The sequence below is a fragment of the Apis mellifera genome, linkage group LG3 (assembly GCF_003254395.2).
Source record: "Apis mellifera strain DH4 linkage group LG3, Amel_HAv3.1, whole genome shotgun sequence".
Taxonomy (NCBI): domain Eukaryota; kingdom Metazoa; phylum Arthropoda; class Insecta; order Hymenoptera; family Apidae; genus Apis; species Apis mellifera.
The window spans coordinates 1,094,262-1,119,974 of record NC_037640.1 but is presented as its reverse complement, the minus strand read 5'-3'; the positions used below and the strand labels follow the sequence as shown (position 1 = coordinate 1,119,974).

The 25,713-nt window shown below is 21.2% G+C and overlaps 1 protein-coding gene and 3 non-coding genes across 7 annotated transcripts in view; 1 reads left to right on the top strand and 3 right to left on the bottom strand.

The window, feature by feature from the left end:
- LOC412667 (proto-oncogene tyrosine-protein kinase receptor Ret) overlaps window positions 1–25,713 on the top strand; it is a 188,741-nt gene that overhangs the window by 149,325 nt on the left and 13,703 nt on the right. For 3 of the 4 annotated variants that reach the window (XM_026439537.1, XM_026439536.1, XM_396123.7), the window contains 11 exons: window positions 2,016–2,237; window positions 2,300–2,427; window positions 3,026–3,161; window positions 4,809–5,065; window positions 9,307–9,478; window positions 9,608–9,705; window positions 18,209–18,489; window positions 19,405–19,581; window positions 19,733–19,911; window positions 23,763–23,984; window positions 24,650–24,752. In XM_026439537.1, coding sequence (XP_026295322.1) covers window positions 2,165–2,237; window positions 2,300–2,427; window positions 3,026–3,161; window positions 4,809–5,065; window positions 9,307–9,478; window positions 9,608–9,705; window positions 18,209–18,489; window positions 19,405–19,581; window positions 19,733–19,911; window positions 23,763–23,984; window positions 24,650–24,752 — 1,826 coding nt within the window. In that variant the 5' untranslated portion in view covers window positions 2,016–2,164. The remainder of the gene's footprint in view (window positions 1–2,015; window positions 2,238–2,299; window positions 2,428–3,025; window positions 3,162–4,808; window positions 5,066–9,306; window positions 9,479–9,607; window positions 9,706–18,208; window positions 18,490–19,404; window positions 19,582–19,732; window positions 19,912–23,762; window positions 23,985–24,649; window positions 24,753–25,713) is intronic. The other variant, XM_006572141.3, reaches the window with a different exon arrangement.
- On the bottom strand, window positions 50–168 carry LOC113218681. The gene has a single exon (XR_003304463.1). It is a non-coding gene; the product is annotated as a 5S ribosomal RNA (ribosomal RNA).
- On the bottom strand, window positions 407–525 carry LOC107965800. The gene has a single exon (XR_003304462.1). It is a non-coding gene; the product is annotated as a 5S ribosomal RNA (ribosomal RNA).
- Window positions 766–884, bottom strand: LOC113218696. Its single transcript, XR_003304478.1, has one exon. It is a non-coding gene; the product is annotated as a 5S ribosomal RNA (ribosomal RNA).

Here is a 25,713-nt window from a genome sequence, read left to right as displayed (position 1 = left end):
ATAAAAATTAATAAATATTGATAAAATACATGAGAAGGAAAAAAAAAGAAACCAACAACACACGGTGTTCCCAAGCGGTCACCCATCCAAGTACTAACCGTGCCCGACGTAGCTTGACTTTGGTGATCGAACGAGAACCAGTAGTTCCTACGTGGTATGGTCGTTGGCGATTGTTTAACTAATCTCTCTCTAGAAATACTTCTTTTATTGTTAAGTTGTGGAACACTAAAATGTTTGGAATAATAATAAGATTTACAAGCAATCGCATCGATTTCAATAATATTATTGTACAATATATTTTTTTAACGAAATTTGTAAAATTCAAAGAATGAAAAAAAATTCACAATATACGAGATAGCATAAAAATTAATAAATAATGATAAAATACATGAGAAGAAAAAAAAGAAACCAACAACACACGGTGTTCCCAAGCGGTCACCCATCCAAGTACTAACCGTGCCCGACGTAGCTTGACTTTGGTGATCGAACGAGAACCAGTAGTTCCTACGTGGTATGGTCGTTGGCGATTGTTTAACTTATCTCTTTCTAGAAATATTTCTTTTATTGTTAAATTGTGGAACATTATTGGAAAAGGAATAAGATTTACAAACAATCGTATCGATTTCAATAATATCGCATTGCGCAGTGTTTTTAACAAAATCTATACAATTTAAAGAATGAAAAAAAAATTATGGTATACGAAATAGTATATAAAATGATAAAAATTAATAAATAATGATAAAATACATGAGAAGAAAAAAAAAAAACCAACAACACACGGTGTTCCCAAGCGGTCACCCATCCAAGTACTAACCGTGCCCGACATAGCTTGACTTTGGTGATCGAACGAGAACCAGTAGTTCCTACGTGGGATGGTCGTTGGCGATAGATAAGCTAATTTTATTTCAATCATAAATTGTAAAAAGTTTAATTTAAAAACAAAAATTTATAAATAATCAATTAATTTATATGACGCACTATAGATGCATATATGTTTTTAAATCCATAAAATTTAAAAAAATGTGCAGAAATATAATAAAAATTACAACAAACAGTCAAGATAAATTCAGATTGAATAATCAAGAAAGAAAATACTGTTCTTTACAAAATTTATTTATTAATTTTTACGTTTCGATTATAATTAAACTTTATATATCAAGACTCTTATAATTAAACTTGATATATAACATCAATAATAATAACTGTTTAATAATTATCTATCAATTTCAAAAAATAAGGAAAAATCTAAAAAAAAAACTAAGTATATAAAAAAGGTATACAAGATTGGCGTAAGAATATGATTATATTTGAGAATAAAATCTTTGAGAGTTACTATTATTACTTTGTATATAATAGAAATTATATTAAAAATAAAAATTACTATGAAAGAATCAATTTAATATCCTTTAATGAAAAATAACTTTCGATTAGCAATTTTTGAAAATTTTATTCTCAAATGTATTCGTATTCTTACTAAACAAGCAATACCAAATAATTGAGATCCTTAATCAAGACTCTAAAAATAAACGAAACTTTAAATAATCAAGATATCGAATAATTATGAATCATTTAATCCTTTAATTGTGTGTCTTACATTTTATCTTTTAAAAAATGAAAATAGAAACTTATTTATATTAGAGAATTTCTACTATATTATATACTCTAAACATTAAAATTATTTTTTTTTATTTAAATATTTATAAAAAAAACATTAATTAACTTCAAAAAGAAAAAAAAGAAAAAATAAAGAATCAAAAGAAAAAGTGAAAATATATAATTAGAAATTCGTTCTGTTAATTTGAATTTTTCTTGAAAAGTTTCTTTTGGAAACTTAAAAGAAAAAAGTTTCATCTTGGGAAAGAATAATAGAAACAAGCGAAAATTACCCTTCTACATGAAAATATATCTTAAGAAAATTTACTTTACTTAAATACCTATTCCACTACTATCCTTATAAATCCGCACAAATTTCTTTCAAATATAATCACTAGACACGCTATGCTTCCTACTTTCAGAGCTCTATTTTCCGCAGTCGAATTTGACTGTAAGGATACCATATCTTCCACGAAACGGAGGGGAATTTTCGTGGAACTTGAAATTGCTCGAGCTGAGGACTCTTCGAAATGACTCGTCCGAACCAAGTCACGCAAAGTATCACATCAAGATGCCCCACGAACAAATTGCTTCGATAGATACCGAAACGAACACCCTATTGTTGCACGATCTTTCGGAAGAAGGTAAGTAAATTATGGTTTGAACGGATATATTATGGTGTTATGGCGTTTCGATGTTTGTAAAGACACATCTGAAAATCATACAATCGTGGTACTGGCGAGAGAAAATGGCAGCAACGAGGCCGTATTGGAAATCAAGGTGAAACCATCGCGTGTTAATGGAATGCATATTAATTGCACAGATTACGTTCAGGTAACTAGAAATTCGTTGAATTTCTATCTGCATTATCATTCATAAGTATCCGAACATTTTGATCAATTTGAATAATTAGAATTAGTACAGTAGAGAACAATGATTTTGTTCGATTTGTTTAATTTGTTTGGAAACATTGGATTATCAAATATAAAAAATGTAAATAATTTGAAATCACCAAAATAATGTTTTTAAAAACAACCAATTAATTTCAAAATAGCCAATGTTTTAGCAATATAAAAAATAAAATCTTATCATTTTTATTTAAAAATATCTTTTCATCCGATAATTGCTATTATAATTTTATTAATATTATATTATATTATTATATTACAAATTTTTTTATAATTAATAAATTGAGCAATTAAAAAAAAATATAATTTTTCAAACAACAAAAAATTTTTTTCGTTATTATGAAACATTTACAAATTAATTTTTTTTTAGTAATATTCTATTATATTATGAACAAAATTATTCTATTCCAATATATAATTTTAAAATTATAATATTTTTTGATAAAAAAGCTTGTATTTGAATACTTTTGAGCGATATTGTACACATTTTACCAAAAAGTTGATGAAATTTCGTTTATATACAGGACATGTGTTTTTGGAATACATCAAGATATAGAATTTACGAAAATCAACCAATCGCGATGATCGGCACATTTGGACCTGGATTTTATACTAATATTTGTCCGAATTTTCATGTCACCGATTACAAACTATTAAACGGCAAGTGTTATACTCAACTTTGACCTTTTCTACACAATTGAAGAGATCTTAGATATTTTTAAGTGAATTAAAAATAAAAACTAAAATTTTTTAGTTACAATTTTTTAATGTCAATTAAATGATTAAATTTATTTTTCTAATATTTAAAATACTTAAAACATAGACTAAAATAGTAATTTAAATTAATAAATTTAACTTTTTTAAATAATTATTTATAAAAAAAAATATTATTTTCCGATCTCGATAACTTTTTTATTATATTATCAAAATATATGTGAAAATATTATAAAAATGATTTTCATAAGATTTCAAAATCATTACTCAGAGTAATGATTTTGACGTGTTAAAAAATCATCGAAATCGAACAATGGTGTTTTCTTATAAATGTTTATTTTTTTTTTTTTTTTTTACTTTGTAGGAAAATATAGAATATCAGAAAGAACAAAAAACTTTCCATCACTAATCAGTTAAAACTTTGAATTTAATAAAGAAAAGAATTGGGATCATTGCCGCTTTTGTTAATGAAACTTAATAAAAGATCTTAATAGTTATAGATAATAGAATTATGAAGAATTAATGAAGCTCAATTTAATTTTCTCTTAGTTCTTCTATATAGAAAGTCGACATTTGAATAATTCATTTTAATTCATAACAAATTATACAATATTAAATTGTATAAGTTCATTTCCATTAAAAAAGATTTTATTGTCTGCTTGATGGAATTATAAAAGAATATTTTATTATAAATTTAATTATATAATTAATAATGGAAAAATAAAAAATAAAAACTTTAAATTCAATTAAAATAAGTTTTTCTTCACTGAAAAAAACATTTATCTAGATTTTCAATGATGCGATAAAGAGATGTTTTTATTTATCATTTTCATAGATTTTTCTTTATTTGATTTTTATTTATTTTGTAAATTGTAAAATTCTTTCAATGAAAAATGTTGCAAAAATCAAAGAAATATATGTATATAAATATATATATCATACATTGAATTTTTTAAAAAACTTATAAAAAACAAAGAGCTTTATAATAAAGAAATATTTAAAAGTAATTATTGAGAATAAAATGCATCGATTTTGAAATATATTATTTGATTTAGAAATACATATTTTCAACTATATTTTCAATAATTTAGTATTTCAATTATTTAAAAAATAATAAAATATCATAAAATAAAATGGAAATATAATTGGATAGATAAATTTTATAAAAATATCAATCAGTTTTAATATTTTTATATTTTATAAAAAAATACAAACGAATTTAAATATAACATATACATATAAATATAAAAATATTTATTATACGCAATATAATAAAAACTATAATAAAAATATTTATTAATTACATTGAATATTCATTTTATATAAAATGTAAATTAAAAATAACCTTTACACTTCAAACTATAAATATTGTATATCTGTATATCTACGATGCATTCAAAATATTAAATATCTAAATTCATTATAATCTAAATAATTTAAAATATTTAAAAATATTTATAGATTGCCAAACTCTTTGATATCCTCCTATTCGAAAAAATAAATTTATCGAACGTGTATAAACAATTATCTTTAGAATTATTAGAGAACTATCTGAAAATTCATAGAAAACCACGAACGCACGAATTCTTTTAGGTACAGAATATTTTCACGTGACGAAGAACATGTTATTCTCTAACGCATTATTGGATAGAGACTCGTTGGGCCCAGCACCTGAAGGACCAGGTCCTCGTGTCGTCCTTCAAGTTCAATGTGTCGTTTGGGAGGGGATCACCGGTATACAATACGCGCCTATTAATACCTTGCATATTGATATTTTGGATCAAGACGACAATCCACCGATGGCTCAGGGAAATGATTCCATCGCTATAACGCTTCAAGAATTCACCACGGTGAGTGAAAACGCGATGAATCGTCTAATGATGGTAACGCGAATCTCGTTAACTGAAGCGTTAATAGAACGAATCGACTAAGCTCGCCCATCCACGAGCGAAAGCTTAAGAATCGGACTTAATCAGTGGCGCATTGTTCCACGATCGCGAGGCATTGTTTCTAACGGCTGCCGTGAAAAGATGCGGAAACGACGAACGCGACGGGTACCAATCCGAAGAACGGGAACAGGATGGACGAAGGAAAACCCTTCGGGGGTTCATCTTGATTAAGCTCGGATCTCTTTTTTACTTTCGCCGCCTATCATACATTTCCACTTTCCCCAACATTCTTCTACAGGGTGTTTCGTTTAACTGGATACGCTCGAATATCTCAGAGCTAAACATTTATCGAAAAAAAAAAAGGATCTTCATTTTGTACAAAATGATCGATTTTGTAAGAATAGTAAGAAGAAAGGATAATAACATCTTGTATATATATGTATAGAATATTATGAATGTATACATATATTATTCATTATTCGAGAAGAACGAGTAATGAAATGGCTGAAAGGAAATGGGAAATCTCCGTTTGCTTCGCTTGAGCGCACTAGATGTTTATATAATAAGATTCTCGTAAACTATGAAGATACATTTTGTCAATAGTTTAACACTCTGCTTGAATGAGTTTAACCGATGCTTTGATGTCGTCGTTACCACATCGTTCTGTTCTAATCACACTCGATATTTATTTGTTTTCTTTGTCAGAGGATTTGATTGTAGATATGACTTTCGATCAATTAAAGAAATAGAGATATTAGATAATAAGACAATAGTTTTTCTTACCATCTTTTTATAAACGAACAGAATATATTTAAATATTTCATATTTTGATGTCATATAATAGAATATATTATTATAATATTATAAGTATTATAAGTTTTACTAATATTTTGATTATTATTTTATTTATCATTACTAATAATCATTAATATCGTACAGTATTACTATTATTACTGTACAATGCGATTAAATAAATAAAGATAGTTATTCATTGATAATACGATATTATGAGATGTTTTGATATTGAAATTAGTTTTGTTGCACGTTTTCTAACAAATTTTGCGGTTTTGTGCAAGATAACGAATTTTATAATGCATTGTATTGTAATGCATTATAATGCATTATAATGTCTTATATATTCTATGTATTTTATATATATAGATATGAAATTTTTAAGTATGAAAAGGAGAATCTAATGTTATAAATATTTTTGTGCAGAAACTTTAGATTTAGATTAAGATATCTCGAACTCAGGCTATGTTTATTTAATTATTAATCATAGTGATAATTTCGTTAATTTTAAAACTATATGAATACTCAGACTATCGATAAATAAAAATTTAAAAATGCAAATCTGTAAGAATTCTTTAGTTGAAAAAGATATCAATGAATTAAATAATGCAATTATAATGAAATAGATTTATTTGAGTAATTACTGCAAATCGTGTAAAAACAATATTCTTTTATCTAAACTTAAATGAAATATAAAATAAAGAAAACTTTTTTAATTTTCTGCAATTTCCGCATACAATTATTAGCATATTTATATTTAAAAAAAAAAATGTGAATAGAAGAAGATTAAATAGAAAGAGAATTTTTTAATAGTTTCACAATTATAATCGAATTGATTTTTTTGTTAATAAATAATGTTATCAATTAGAAATAGAATGATTTTATAGATTTTTTTTTATAATTCATTCAAAATAAAAAATCGTTTTCATGCCACATCTCTTGTATTTAAACAATTTCTTGTCAAGAAATTGTATATTTATTTAAGAAATATGATTAAAAAATTCAAAGATTGAAGATATTTTCTATGATTAATTCATTAAAAAAATTTTCACTAGAAATGAAAGACACATATTTGTTTTATTGTCATCGTTTCCAGTTAAACAGAACATAATGCAAAATCTAATACGCATCTAAAAAGTGTTATTAGTTATAAAAGTATTCATACACTACTTTACCAGAAAATTTATGTATTTTAAAAAATTTGAATTTAATGAGAATTTTTTAATGGATTGTAAAACAATTTATTCAAAAAAAAAAAATCTCGCATGAAATCAATTTTCAAATTCAATTTTCAATTTTATTATTTTATATTTTATATACAATTTTTTCTGAAAATATATATGACAAACGCATTTTTTATGACAAATATAGTAAATTTGAATGTTTTATAGTTTAAAATTTGTTTTTATTTCGTGCTATTAATAATATTAAAAAATTAATTTGATATATGATTTATTAAAAAAAATTTTTATATCTGTTCTATATATAACACAATGGTTCATAAAAAACAAAATTATTGTTGATCGTTAATTTCACGTAAGTAATTTATATAACTTATAAATTGAATTTATATAAGATGTATGAATAATTTTGATTGATTGTATATATCTATCAGTAAAAATTATTCTATTGAAATAATCACAAGAAATTATCTTTTTAATACGAAACCACAATTTAAATTGGAATATTTTATAAATATATTATATAAATCAATAATAAGTAGATTAATATTTTTTTATAGTAAAAATAAATAGATTAATATATTCAAAATTATATGATTTCATTTAAAAAAATAAAATTAAAATCTCTAAACATTTCTGTAAAAAAATTATTTATATAATATAATTAATTAACTTTTATTAAAACATTTCTTTTTGATAATTTTAATCTCTCGTGAAATATTTGAGTATATCCAATTAAACGAAACACCCTGTATATCCATGTCTCGCATATTGCAACCATGCTTCGAATGCGCGAAACTTCGATTCTCACAATTCAATCGAACAAATTAAAGAACAAGGCAGTTCAAGACAGACAATCTGGAAGTTTTGATGATAGAAATTCAGCATTCCCATTATTTCTTCTCATTAATTTGAATAATGGAGATCGATTCAGAAAACTGAAGTCGATTATTTACAGTCAGTCATAAAAGTCTTCATATATTATTTTATAGAAACTTATCTTGACAAATCTGATTTTAATAAAAATTTATATAAGAAGAGATATCATATATATAATAATATATATGCATTATATTTATGATTAAGTTTATGATTAATTAAGTTATGCATAGAATAATTTATTTTTAAAGAAAAATTTCATATAAATATATAGCCTAAATAATAATGATGTTTCATAAAACATTATTTAAAACATTTCATATAAATTATTATTAGCTTTAATAACTTATTATATTGAATTCATGAAATGTACGAAAACTTCTATCTAATTGTAATTTCTACTCAAAAAAGATTCTTTTTAGAAAAAGAATCACTAGATATTTTGAAATTGAATTTCAAAACTTTGTGTTATTTTTGTGATTTAAAACTCTTGAGATATAAATAATTTATAAGAATATTATGATAATATAAATTTCTTTATTTAATTAATTTATTTTTATTTAATTATAAATAAATAATATAATGAATTTATTCTTTAATATTAAATGATTTCATTAATTTATTTCAATATCAATATACAAGTAATTTTCGACTAAATACAATTAATTGATTTTATGCTATATTTATATATTATACGTATATATTTATTAGATACTTTATTATTTATATAATGAATCATATAAATGTGATGATTATATTGAAAATAATTAAACAAATTTCATTCTATTTCTGCTGATAATTTTTTAATTTACATTGTTAACATTTCTTGCTAAATCGAAATTAGTATCGAAATTAGTATATAATAATAAACTCCTTTTTTAAATGTGTTTTTACAATATAATTCTCTCATAAAAACTCTTATGAACTAGTAAGAAACGTGAAAGTATAAAAAGTCAAATCAAAAAGTCAAATTTGAAAAGTAATTCTTTTTAGAATTATTAAAAAAAAAAACTTTAAAAATCATACTTGAAATATTTCATTCAAAAGTTGGTGTAATTTTTCATTGATGAATTTTTATGTAATTCAAATATCATATTATTCAATATTTATTATATATAAAAAAAAACATTTAAATATTTTGCTATTTGCAAAAGATGAATAATATGTGAATATATTATATAATATTGAAAACATTTTTATGAATATTCCAGAAAATAATAATGCAATATATATTGTATATTTTATTGATTATATATATGATTATATATATAATTATATTTTATTGATATTTTATTGTATATATATATACTATAGTTTACTAAACTATTCATTCATCAACTATATTGACAGGGTGATAAATTAGTAGACGACAATAAACTAATACTAAAGGACGCGGATACGGAAAATAGCAATAAATACACTATTCGCATTCTCGGTGATACTAATGATGCTTTGAACTTCACTTACAACACGTTGCCGATCGAAGCTTCGAAAGGAGTACCTTATACCGCCATATTTACAAGTAAGTTCCAATTTTATCTTTCTTTCATCCTCTTTTCCTTTCCCTCTTTCTCTCACACGCGATAATAAAATCTTGACGTGAACCAATTTTCCAACTAACATCTAAGATATTGGTTCTCGTCTGTTATAGGAATTTCCGCAAAAACCACTCTTTTACCAAAGTCTCCTTATCGAGTCATTCTTCAAGTAAAGGACGAATCTCTCATTCCAGGATATGGGGAAAACACGGTGAGATTTTAATTTTCACAAATCACTGATTTTACGAAAAATTATCACGATATAAATTTTTCATAGATAAATTATATTAAAATAAATAAGAAATTTAATATGTGTGTCACATTTAAAGAATCGAAATTAAAAATACCATTTTTTAGAAAGAAATACGTCTGGGAATGATCATCACATTTCGAAATTTTTAATTTTTTTTTTAAATTTATTATTTTAATTTTTTATTCATATTTTTCCTATATTTCATAAATTCATTTTATTAATATTTGAAAAATTATATTATATTTTTTTTTCTTAATTTATTTTCATAATCATCTTTTTTTTATAGTCATTATAAATAATTTACTTCAAGATATTATGTATTTTATTTTTAAATATTTTTTATATTTTTCATATTAAAAATATCATTTTAAATTATTTTCCATTAAAATAACACATCGATTAAAAATATAGCTATCTTTAATTTCCGGAAGAGAAACTGCATTTTTCGATTTCCTATTTTCTGCTGTACATGTCGAAGATATTCAAGATATATATTGTCAAAGAAATACAAGATTTGATCAAAAAAATTTTTATTTATTTATATTTATAATAATAAATTTATATTTATTTCGAAATATAATTATTTATTTATCAATATTGATATGATTCTCTTTAAGGTAGTTTCTATTTCATATATACATACATATAACAACATCTATGTTAGTATTTTTCTCAATTTTCACACATTTGAAATATATTTTTCAATGAAACTTTTAATTCATTCAATTTTATCTTTATCTTTTGTCATCAGAGATTTAATTTTTCAGTTATAAGTAATTTTAATTTTGATTAAAATAAGATTTTTAATAAAATTTTTATTTTTTTCCGTTTTCTAAATATATTTTTAAACATATTTTTTAACTTTTTAATTCTTATTTTTACTATAATAATATATTATAATATATCTTTTATTAAACTTGTATTATAAATTTATTAATATTTTTTTTCAAAATGAATATATAAAATGATTTTCATAATTTATAACAAATTATAAGCAATATATAATTATAAGCAAATTAAGAATTTTTCTGAAATAATTTTCTTTAATCTATTCCAAATCTCTAACTCAAATTTTTTCATTAAAAATTACTTTTATGTAATAAAAAACATAATTTGTTGAAAATTAAATTACTGTAAATTACTGAACAAAAATTTATAAAATTAATAAAAATAATAATTTTTAAACGATTTATAGTATCTTGAAAAATTTTTTGATTAAAAATTCAATTTTTAATAATTTTTCTTAAATAGCATTGTAGGAAGCAACTTTTATTTACTATTAAAATTCATGAATAACAAGAAAGAATTTTCTATACTTCATTTTATATTTTTTGTATAAATATAACATGACATAAAAGTTATGCATGAAATATATATATGAAAAAATTTTTGAAAAAATTTAATAAAAATTCTTTGATCGTAATTTTTTTCAAAAAATGAATCGAATTTCATCAAGTATTGACGAATATTTTTTTAGTATTATGTACTATAATAGTTATCGTAAGTTTAAATATTATGATATTTCATAAATATTTAAAAAAAAGCAGAACTTTAAAAGCGTACTCTTATCTAACAATGCCTAATCATCATCAAATATACATCACATTATTAGTATTATATTATTATAATCTTTTGTAGAAATTATTCAATTACTTTTTAAAATCTATATATAAAATTATATATATAAAATTTATATATATCTATTAAAATTTATATATAGATTTTTATATCTTATGATGTTTGTTGCTGTTTGTGTATCAATCAATGAAATTTGTATAAATATAAATGATAAATTGTGAAAACATTTTGTTTAATTTTTTTATCAAACAAGCTTAAATGAAAAAGTAATAAAAAGTAATTTTTATTAGTTTCTTCGCAATTTCAATTAAATTAAATTTTTCCAAAAATTTTTTTATATTTTGAAGATCTTTATTCAATATTTAAATTATAGATAAGATATTTATTATTATTTATTATTTATCGAAAATAAAACATTACTAAAAATAAAATTTTAATAGAAAAATTAAAAATTTTATATTTAGTTTATATATATATAAATTAACTTTATTATATATAATAGTATAATTTTGATACATTAAATTATAAAAATGTTACATTATAAAAAAATTAAAAGTTGTTTCTTTGAAATATTATTATTTGAAATTCTATTTTTTTATTTTAATATTTATTTAGTTTAGTATGAATATAAATTGGTATCTTTTAAAATATATTATATTTGAAATATTATTTCAAAGAAAAATTTATTTATAAAATCCTATATCAAAAAAAATAAAAATATTTATTTTTATTTATTTATTTAAAAAATTTGATCTAAATCAATCTTACTGATATAAAATCCTTTAAAAAAAAATATGAATTAAATTGGTTAATTTTAATATATTCATAAAAATAGTATTTGCTTAAGTGTTACATCTAGATATAAACAATATGTATCATATTATTTTAATTATTTTGAAATTATTTTGAAAAATTCATATTTATTAAATTAAATTATATTATAAATGAAATTAATATTTAAAAAAAGAATAAGTTGATTTAATTTGTAACTAGAATATTGAAATAACTTATATTAACTAAAAATAAAAAAACTTAAAATAGTATAAATTATAGCATAATTCCATTTCGATCCTATCGATTGAATTTACACCACTATAATTCTCAATCTTCCATTTATTATTCATTCAGTGGAACGTTCTAATAAAAAATAGAGATACATTAAGGGATTATATACTTCCAGTTTAACGAAAAAAATATAGCTATCATTTTTTAGAAATTTTTTTTAAGTATTGATATTAATAGTTTTTTTTTTTGCAAAAATAAGCAATATTTCCTAAAACTAAAATTTTTCGATATGAATCACTTGCAAGAAATAAACAAGCTTATTATATTGATTAATACAAAAATTCCATGATTTCACTTAAAATATTAAAGTTGATATTCATTATGATTTTCTCAATTTTCAAAAAATTTATTCATATATAATATATTTCTTTGTATTTTATATTTTCTTTATATTTTAGATAATTTTTTTAAGAATATTTCTTTTATTATTTCAATCTCTTATTCTATAATTTCCACTTGAACAAAACAATAATTGATATTGTTTATTATTTATCTAAGAAATTAATTTATATGACTAAAAAATCATTTTATGCACATACTAAAATATACATATATCTTTTTATATATCGATTTGTTTCAGTATTGTAATGGGATATTTTTTGACAATTTTTAGATGTATTATTCAGAATTTTCACAATTTTAAATATTATACTATCAAGATTTCTAATCAGAAAAATTATAACAATTAATATATACTTAACTATTGTATAAATAAAAATAACACACAGGAAAAGAATATATAACATATTTTTTGTTTATATAAAATATAAAATAAATACAAAATATCCATAAAATGAAAAATATATATCTGTACAAGAATTTGCAGTCTATTGATTATTTTTTTTACAAAATCATTCTCTCTGTCACATATATTTTCTTCTCTATCGAATTCAGAAAGTCACGATTCCAACGAATGATGCGAAAAAATATTCTATCTTGCTCGATTTATGGTCTCGTACTTTATTATTATATAAATCAAACGGGACAGAAATGTGTTTTGTGAACGTGATTGTACAAGTGTTGAATGAAAAATATATTATCCAGGAAGAGATGAACAGATGATGTCCGTTTCAACGAATTTTCGATAAATTTTTCGTGGGCGTTTATGCTATATATTATTAAAACGTAGAAATCAGAAGTTCAGTTTGGAGATAATAGGTACGCCCACGCAAGGACTGCCGTGCAATTTCTCGATGCGGAACGATTCCCATTAATTTTCACTTAAACTACCTTCTCGAAACCGCACCCAGCTAACACTCTCATTGCCTTCGTCATCTAATTGTTTAATGAGTTGTGATTGCATTAGCAGTATCAACATATTTTAGTACGTGCAAAATGTTTAAATTTTATATAATATATCTAACCGACGAAAAAAATATATAACTTTTAATTTTTTTTAAATATTTTTTTAAATATTACGTAAATTTAATAGGATGTTACATAGGATGAGAAGATTGCAGAGGAAAATTTTGAATTGCTTAATAGTTCTATCGTTATATCGTATGATTTTTTATATAAATACATATAAGTGTAATTGTGAGTTGCATATTTTATTTAAATACAAATTTATGAATGTTGATTAAATGAATAATATAATAAAAAATGTAAAAATAGATATTCGTAAAATGTTGTATTCATATAAATATTAAAAAATATTAAGTTTTTTATAATTTTAATTCTTTCTTTAGAATAATAAATAAGAGAAATTAATTAAAGCACAAAAAATTTGTTTTTTACAAAAATTCCATTTAAAAAATGCACTTACATATTGCAAACTTAAATCGAAATAGAAAATCGAGTATCTACAATAATAGAGTTCATTAATAATATAAAATTTTCGTCTATAATTTTTTTCTATGAGATTGTATCAAAAGTTGAAAAAATATTATAAATTTTAAATATTATTAATTTTATTAATTTTTCAAAAACAAAAAAAATTGTAATCTATTATGATATACACACAAATTTTCATAAATTCGATATTTTTTATTGAAATCAAATTGTGATTAAATGAATTTCTATATGATAAAATTCATTGAAAACCAATGTATTTTTTAATGTATTAATCAATGCTATATATGATCCTTTATGAAAAATATACGAATATGTTTTCAATAAAAATTATTAATTTAAAAGATATTAGATATACATATAGATTTACAGTAAATCCTTTATTGAAATGTCTATTAATAGAACAATCGATTAAAATATGTATTAGAATCTATCTAATAGAAAATTTGATTATTAAAACTTCGATTGAGTATTCAATTGTTAGAACATCTATTTACATATCTAATTATAAAAATTAAAGGGAATCTTGTCTTAAGAATTATACTATTTTCATTTTAACTGTTCTCTGTCTCTCTCTCTGTCTCTGTCTCTTTCTCTCTCTCTCTCTCTCTCTCTCTCTCTCTCTCTCACTTTCTTTCATTACTATTCATCGTTTATACGATGTCTTGTCTACATTCTTTATTAGTGATATTCGTACTGCTTATATATATCAAAATGTCAATAGTAAAATGAAAGCATAATGTTTTATCACTATACAAAAAAATTTGAAATTATATTATAACATTATATTATATTATAACATAAAAATAACTATAACTATGTTATTTATATAATAATAAATATAGAATTGACAAATCAACTATCTATAATATAAGATAATATAAAAAATGAGAAATTATAAATTGTGTTGAAATTATTAAACTTTAATCTCAAAAGTTCAAAAGTTATGTTTCATAACAAATGGCTTTCTTTAATAAAAAAAACATAGTTATTTCATTATACAATCGATTATCAAGATGTAGGTTAGGTTAGATGCTAGATATCAAGAATATTTGATCTTAAATCGATTATCCAAACTGTTATGTTTTGTTTCTAATAATTGAGGTTTTACTGTAACTTAAATATTATTATAAAATTTGTATTACTATTTTTAAAAATAGTATTTATTTTAAATGTTCTTTAATTTTCATATGTTTATAAGTTTTAAAAAATTGATTAATATCTTTTTTTTTTGTTAAAAAAAAGTTAATATTTTTATTTTATAACGAATAATGTTATGTTGCTTAACATAGCAAACTGAGCATAATTTTCGAAGAATTTCATGGGATCATAAAGTTCATTTACATTCTTTCGCATAAAGGATTAGAGCGTTTTGCTTTTTACATACATGTTCTCATTTCATTAAAAATTATTTAATAAAAACTCATTTCATCTCACAGTGCAAAAATTTAGTTTATGGCAATTAATAATTAAAACTATGGCAATTAATAATTGAAATGAACTTTTTGAATTTCGATGTTCAAGTTTTTATAAGTTCAATTTTCTTGTAATAATGAAATTTTTATTATAATTAAAGAAGAAATTATAATTAAAGAAGCATAATTGAAAATGGATATTATAAAGATAATATTATTGACAAACTTTATTCGTTTTTTTAGTCACTAAATGAAAAATATTAGAATGCTATTGAAATACTTGAAAATTGATGTTATGCAGATGATAATATCTTACAAAACTTAGATAGTAGCCAAGTGATCGTAAATTATTCTAACTATTCGCAAGCACTCAAGATTATTTATGACGAAAAATTCAGTCTAAAAAATTGGATAAATGCATTAAAAAAATAATTATAATTATAATTATAATTATAATTTCATTAAAAAGAATAAAATTGATTTCTACATGTTTTATATGCATGTTTTACTTGCAAAAAAATTATTAACGTTAAATTATTATTCGCATAATTTCAATTTTTACTTGAAAATTTTTTTAATATTATTAAAAAGAAACACAAAAAAAATACTTGATATAATTATCAACTAATAATATTTTAATAATATTTTAAGATTTACTTATTGATTTATTACAATGAATTACAAGTTACAAGTTACAAGTTGTAAATTATAGATTTCTATTTTATAATTTTTACAATATTTTACAATTATTTATAATTATTTATTTTACAATTATTTTACAATTATTTATAATATTATTATTATTATTATTTTTATATAATCAATATATATAAAATATTTTTCTCTGACTTGAATTTAAAAATCAGTGTGGATTAAACAATTATAACAATTAATAAAATAATTTACAATATAAATATCATACAATGTAATATTGTAAAATAAATTTAAAAAAAATATGTAGCTATTGCTCAAAAAAATATTTTCTATATTTTTGAAATAAATATGAATGAAAATTTACAAAAAAATGAGAAAATTGTCAAAAAAAAAGTTTCGATTTTATTTTCAAAATTTAAATTATATTAATTTTTAATTAATATATTAATTATAATAATTAATATTATTTTCAAACATATTGAAAATTTAAAAATTTATTGTTCTTCTAAAAGAATTAAAGAAGGAAAATAAATGAAAAAGCAAATAAAATAATTCTGTTAAACATTTCTGTTAAACAAAAAATGTGCATGATATGAACTTATTATTGAAGTATTGAAACATTTTGTAATTGATTATAGTGAAGATGTTTTTTTATTAGTTCGCATCTGTGTAAAAAAAAAAAAGTTTTAATGTATAAAAGTTTTGATACAGTGATGATGTAATAATCTAAGTATTATAGAACCATTATAATAAATAAGTTTTTTATATTATATTTTAACATTTTTTCCAATTTTTTATCTCAAACTGATATAAAACTAAATATAAAACTTTTTCTAAAATATTTTACATATAGGATAAAACAAAAGAATCACATAAAATATTGCAAAGTAGAATGCAAAATAGAATATTTTTACCATGAGATAGAATAAAATATTAATACTAAATACTAATAACACTAATAATAATAATAATAAAATACTAATAATAAAATAAAAAATCAACATTAAAATCATTAGATAGATTGAATAATAATGATTATTATTCTGATTTTTATAAAAATTAATTTTAGATATTATTTAATATTGTAATTAATTGATTGTAATTTTTTTATGCACATTTATTTGAACAAATTTAGTTTAAATTATAATAAATAACATAATAATTATCGTATACTAATTGTTCATTAAAATTATTCTTATTATTAGAATAGTTAAAAATTAACATTTTTAATAAAAAGAAAATAACATATTTATTTATGATTTTTATTCATGAAAAACTTAAAGATTTACATGTTTATGTTTGAGTTTTTTTCAATTTTAACATTTTCCTTGTTAATTATCATATATATTTTTAATTATCATATATATTTAATTATATATATATTTATTATTCATCATAATTATTTTATGTAAAATAATAGTTTTAAAAAAAATAAGAATTATATAATTTTTAATGATTTTAAGTGAGTGTTTCATTTTATTTATCATTTTGATGAAAATAATATTTCAATATCTTCAAAAAATCGTATTTTTGTAACTAAATATTTTTTTTTAACATTAGATCTTATTTTCTTATAATCAAAGATCTACTTAAGAGTTTTGCATAGAATATTATTTTTATCTTCCATTTTTTTTTCAGCAGAATCTAAAATTAAGCATTCTATTTTATCTTAGATACTAATAAACAAATCCATTCCCCTACTAATAAATTACACGAGAGTTTTACAATATTTGGAACAAAGTTATTAATGATATAAAATTAAATATATAAATATCTCAATTAATTTATTAAATTAGAAATTGATTTATTTCTATATTTTTATAAACTCAATATCCAAAATACAAAAATACGAATTTTCTTTATAAATCAATATATAATATACGACAAATTTTTTCATTTCAATATTTGAAAGCATTTTGTATAAAAATTTTTTAACGATTGACGTTCCGTTTCAATAGTTAAACATCACTCTAACTTTCTACGGACCGGAACATCGAACAACTACAACAACCTTATCGCCAATACTATCAAACAAACAGCAATCGTTTTCCTATCCCTCAAATGTGAAAGTTGCTCGAATCGCATCTCGTTACACCCGAATCACCAAACCAACTAACGAGCCGCATCCCTCAATAACATTTAACATTCACGGATCGAGCGCATTCGCTGTCACATACAGAGGAGGTATAGTCTATGTTGCCAACGAAGATCTGCTCAAAACAGAACCATCTAATTTATCGTAAGTTATAGAATCTTTTTGTTATAAAATGTGTTAATTATTTATAAAAGGACCATTCATTTTGATTTCAATGATTTTGATTATTATCAAGATTATTCTGAACAACTTTTTCCTACGTGTTATTGGTCTTAGTTTTTCGAAATATTTGCAAAAAACTTTTAGAATTTATTTTATAAATATATTTATTATGACGTGAATGATGAATAGAAATTGTAATAAAATTAAATTAGGGACTAATTGATTAGACATAAGTTAATTAATTATTATCATAATAATATAATATTGTATCTATATGTGCTGTACATATTTGCGTGAAAATGTATGTAATAGAAAAATAATTTCTAATATATATGTTATTAGTTCTTAATGTGATTATACATTGTTGGAAAATTATTACCGTTTTTATCGAAAAATTAACTATAAATAAATATTTTATGTTTTCAATATAGTTATATTAGTATAAATATTGTAAGTGTAAATGAATCTTTTAAAGTTTATATCTATTGTATTTTATTTTATATATAAATAATTTAAAATAATGAAAAACATTAAAAATGAATATTTGGAACTAATAAATTTTTATGTGTTTTCTTATAATTTAAATTTTATATTTAAATTTTTGTTGTTTTTATAAAACATTTTTTTAATTTATTATACTCATAATAATCAATTAACCCCGATTATAGATCTAGTTGATTAACATAAAGAAAAACATTAAAATAACATTAATTAGATTTTAATTATTTACTCTTATTACATATAATCGAACGTATAAAATTATATTTTGCTTATACAATTTATTAAAAATCAAAAACTAAAAAATTCACGATCTCTCTTATAAATAATTAATGAATTGATTAATGATCACAATCGAAGAATTGAAAAGAAGATCGAAGAATTTGATTCATATTTCAGGCTTAAAGTGAAATGGAACGGAAAAGATCGCACTTCTTCGAAGACTATAAGAATCAACTTGACAACATCGAAAATGGACACGTGCAGCAACCACAACACTCGATCGCATTCCTGCGCCAATGCGGAAACACCGGAGGACTGCGAATCCAGCTGCGGGGTCGCTAGTGGATTTTATAGGTGGCAACGTTTTCCTTTCCTTTCCTTTCACGTCAACGCCAACGAAATCCATTTGGAAAGAGCGTTATTTTCGTCTTCATTTTCGAATCGTTTTCAACGAAACACGGCTCTATAGGTATTTCTTCGAGTATCACATCGATCCGCTTTTCAGCAGAGGCAACTTTTCCGGGCAATGCATGTGGAGATGGAACAAACGGTCGAATCAAGTTTCCATGATGTCCGATCATTATCCTACCTGCTCCCCGGATTTGTCGTATTGCCCCGACAATATGTGCGACGAGCTCGAACAATTGGATCCTCGGATTTGCCCACAGGATTGTACGGTTGAACGTAAGTTTTTAATTTTTTTTTTATATTTGATTAATATTCTGAATTTTTAATTTCTTACTTACGTAAGTTATCGATAAGAAAATTGCGATAATTGTTTTTATTAATTAAATAGAAAATTTTGCGATGAAAATTTTTGGCACGTATTTTAATTCATATTGTGTTACTTCTAATGCAGAATTTATTTTTAAAAGATAATTTAATTATAATTATTATTTGACGATTTTAATTTGTTTCAATTGATATCATATTCTTTATCCGATTAATGAAAAAATTCGAAATAAGAACAATATTGAAAATATATTGAAATATAAATTGAAATATTGATTATTTAAGAAAATAACGGAATAATTTATTTCTTAATTGTAAATTTGTTCTTGAAATAATATTCAGAATATTGAATGATATCAAGTGATATCATGAATATTGAATGATAGATAAAGACAATAATAATAGTAATAATATCAATAGGAAACAATAATAAGATAAATATTTAACATTGCATATTAAGAAAAAAGTTATTTGTCATTATCAAAATAAAATAAAATGCTTGTTTTCATTACATCTTCATTAAATTGTTTATAATATAATAAATATTAATAAATAAATCTCAATTAATATTTTTGTATTCCAAATATAGTTTGTTTTAATATCAATCGTTTTATTATTTTTTGAAAGATCGATTGTAGATATTTCACATATAAATCCATTAGAAGATTATTACATTTTACTTGAAAAATTGTCAATTTTTTTATTATTATATTACAATTATTATTTTTTTATAAAAAAAAAATCCTTTTAAAGAATAAAATACTTTACTTTCTTATTCTCATATTAAAAATTTCCTTTAGTTTTGTACTCTATTTCTGAGTTGAAGAAAAAGAATAGTGATAATACTTTCTTCTGTTTTTTTTAAAATAATAAAGTTTTCAAAAATTGAAACAATTTTATCTTATCAAAAATTTTTATTGTGATTCATTTCAATTTTTTAAAAATTAATATTTTTTTTCTTTTATTTTTTATTTTATCACATTTCTATAAAATTTTTTATAGAACTTAAAACAAGTTTAACTTGTTTTTTTTTATAATTTCTTTATAAAATGAATCGTAATAAAATTTTTTTAATATTCATAAAATTATTTGAATTTTAAAAAGTTTCAAAAAAGATCATCATTTTATCACTTTCTTTTAAAATACAAAAAAGAAAATATTAAACAAATTTAATGTAGAAATAAAAAAAATAAACTCTTATCTTTTAAAATGAAGTAAATAAATTATTGTATTATTTTTTTTCATGAAAATTATAATAATATAAATATTGACAATTTTTATTTAAATAAAACTTTATGATTTTGGATAATAATTATAAATAATTGTATTTAAATATGATTAACAATAAATAATCTATTTAATCTATTTAATATAACATAATATAATATTAACAATTAATAGTGTAATAAATATGTTACTTGTCATATAAACCTCGAGTAAAACGACGACTATCTAAATTATTATGGAAAGCGTTGATATCCGATAAGGGTTATAATATAACCACATGGGAATATAATAAATAGAAGTAATGAATATTAAATAAATTTTAAATATTAAATATTCCTAATAATATATATCAAATATATATTATATATTATATTTTTATATTTGATACGATAGATTTTTAATATTTTTCTTTTTTTAATTTCTTTCAAATCGCATATAATGAACTGCTAAAAATAAAATATTATATTTATTTTACCATCTTTAATAAAATATATTTTTAAATTTAATTTTTAATTTAATTTTAAGATAAATTAAAAAAGATAAATAAATTAATTTCTATTATTTATTAAATTAAACTATCATAATATAAAAAAGATTGGAAAACATTGGAGTATAATATCTTATACATACAGAGTATTAATATATTCATTATCTTTGAAGGGTAGTTATAAATGATTTGCGCTAGAAACGCAGACAAACGGTGCAACATCGTACAATGTTACTTGCGGTCGGGTTAATGAAAATTTAAAGATAAAATATTCGTATCAATTTAAATGCACAATTAATTATCATGCAATGTAATATAATACGAAAGAATACGTCATTATAAAAAAAAGAAATTAAACTTTTTTTTTATTGTGAAATATTAAAGGTAAAAATTCATGTAATTTATGATCTAACAAAAGTTTATCTGAAACAAAATACATTATACATATAATAATTTAAAGTAAATCGATAATTTCAAAACAAATCGAATACGATAATTCATTTAACATTATAAAAAATGATATACAATAACAGATGAAATAATAATTGAAATGATGATTTCCAAAATTAAAATTCAATCAACATTTTTTTTATTTCCTTTATATATAATATTAAGTTTTTTTAATTTTGTAAATATTATTTATATACACGTTTTTTATTATATATTATATATATAATATTTGTAATTGTTAGTTTAATCTTTTATATAAAAAGATATATAATATTGCAAATTTGTTTTGAACATCATTAAATAATTTACTATCATATTTTTAATTAGTTTATTTAAAAAATATTATTTAATATTTATTGAACTTAATCACAATTCTAAATTTCATTTTTGATCATTTAGACATTTTTCATTAGACAATATTATAAGTTTTTCAAATACGAACAATAATTTAACTCCATTGAAGATAAATGTTTCTTTGTCATGATATCTTGCATGTTTAATACTTATCTCACTGTTATAAGCCTGTTTTATGGAACAAATATTACAATTTTTTTTTTATATTAAAACCTTCTCTTATATTAATAATCTCAATGAATAGTTAGTTATAACATTTAATATCTTTTATTCACCTATAATATTTTATATATCACTATTAAAAAATAAGTAAAAAATCGCTAAAGAATAAAACTTTCATATTATTCTTAATGTTAATGAAATCAAATTATGTTTAAAAGTAATAATAAATTATATTAAAAATTAAATTTATAATGTTTTGAAAATGATAACTCCTTATATGATGAACATAAATAATAATATATATTATAATTTATATAATGTGATAAATTGATAATAATTTATATTTATAATTTTTTTTATAATCAAATATTAAATATTAATATATTATTAAATAGAATATATCATATTAAATAAAGTATATCATTTATATTACCTTAATATGTATTCTAGGATAGTTAATCGTAAAATAGTATAAATATATATATAGAGATAAACGATATATAGACTAGATAAACGATACTGTATTATATAGTATATATATATATATATATATATATATATATATATATATATATATTGTTGTCCAGTTAACTGAGCTTTCATTATTTCTATCTTGTTTCATCTAATACAAAATTAAATCCTTTAATTTAAATTTAAAAAATAAGCTTCAAATATTTTTTATATTTCAATTTCTATATATATGTATATATAATATATATATATAAATAATAAAATATATATAGATATAATATTTTTTTTTCCAGATATTTTTGATATCTGAAATTTCTTTTAAAAATATTTATTATGCATTTATGATAAAAAAAAAAATATTTTTTACAAGTAGTGAATTTTTATCTATTTGTCTTCGATTAACTCGTTTCTTAATTGTATTATAGACAAATATGAGAAATATTAAATGCAATGATAAACTATGAAATGAAAATTTTATTTTTCATATTTTAATAACTCATCTATAATTTGGAATATCAATGATTTCAAATCATAAATAACATTTCAGGAATTGAGAATAATTATATAGCTATTAAACAGAGAATGCATAAATTACCAAAAAAAAAGGAAAAGTTTTCGAGCGAAATAACAGCTTGAAATTTTGACGTTTTAGCGGATGTGCATTTCGCTGATATGAACAAAAACGGACGTGGAATCAAAAGTGGTTTAGGAACTTGCGCGTGCAACGATGTGTTGCAATGCACTTGCAATGTGGATCGTTTTCGTATAAAAGATACCGAGAAGGGTAATAAAGAGAGAAAAGAATCAAAAGAAGAAAAGGAGGGAAAATCGCAAAATCAAGAAAATAAGATTGTTGTGACTGGCGCTCGAAAAGGTTCGTAGGTTTTTGATGAGGTGGAATGATACAAACGAAATTTTATTTATAATTATTTTCTAATAATGAAAAGATTTTGTCTTTAAAAAATTTTTCAGATTTAATGTAAGAAATAATTTTCGTAAAATTAATTTTTGAGATATTATAAGAATATCGAAGCTTTAATTTTTTTTAAATATATTTTTTAACTTTTCAATTCTTATTTTTATCATATTACCAAGTAAAATATTTTTTTATAATTTTATATATATAACAATTTTCATAATAAACAAATTAGAAATTTGTTTATGATATAATCATTTTTTTTTAATACATTCTAAATTTAATTCAATTTTCCTTATTTAAAATTATTTTAAAATTATTTAGATAAAAAGTATAATTCGTTTAACATAAAATTAAATTATTTTAAATTACTGAACAATAATATTAAAATTTATAACAAAAATAATATTTTTTGAATTTTGCAACCAAAATTTATTAAAATTTTTTTATTAAATTTAATTTTTAATAATTTAGGTATTACTATAGAATGTAATTTTTATTCTACACTATTTGAAAACATGAATAAAAAGATTTTGATCCAATGTTTATTCCACTCTTATGTTGATCGATTTCTGTTTAGAATTTTTAAGTGGATTAAAATCTATTTCCTTTTTTTTATACAGCGTCTCATGGACCATGTGGACCTATTTGTATGATAGGCGTGATCGGAGGCAGTTTCTTCGTGTTGATAGTGATCATTGGTTCTTTCGTTACATCAAGATACAGGTGAGTCATCATTTATAAACTAAAAAACAGAGTAGAACATTGCTGAATTTTTATAAGTTTAAAAGAGAGCAAATTGAAGAAAATTTTATGTTTGTATAAAACACGATACAGGAATATATATTTTTTAAGTTTATATATATATATATATAAGTATTATATATATTTTTATATATAATTATACATATACATTTAAATTATAATGAATTAAATGATAAATAATAAATATTAATTAATAATTCATTACATATTTCGAATTATATATATTATTTCATCAGTCCATGTAATTTAATTATAATATATATTCCACAAATAAAGTTGTTTTAGAAGCGCAGTTTCAATTGCAAAGTATTTATTACAAAATTTTAATGTCGAATAAAATTATTGTGATTGCAATTTAGAATCAAATAGATAACATGCAACTTTGATGAATCAACAAACTATAAATATTCCATTTGACATTATACATACAAAAGAAAGAAATTGGATTCGAAACGTGGTTAAAGGTGAAACGTTCGCATTAAACTGTTTGCAAATCGTGAAAGCAAAACGTGACAGCTGGTCAAATTCTAGATAACTCTCGAACGAGTCCTTTGTACGCTTGTTACATAGATCGTTCGATCAACAACTAAATAAACGGTCTTCGAAAGAAAGAAGAACGAGAATGTGAAGCCGATTCTCAGATAGGTACATATTTCGATAACGACATTCGATCAACGGGTCTGCTTATCGAGCTCTTTCCAGTCAAACGTTCCTTTTGTCGAAGCCTTCGTCGTAATTCCCCGTATTGATGTTACAGTAGGATAACACAACTTCCAACTATCGTCGTCGAAACGAGCGAGTATAAGCGTATTTACGCATATGAAACAGCGCATATGAAATTGAAAAAGTTTCCTCATCGTATGCTTGCACTTATCTTTTCAGAAAAGCTTGCCAACTAATAATGGAATTTGAAACACCTCGA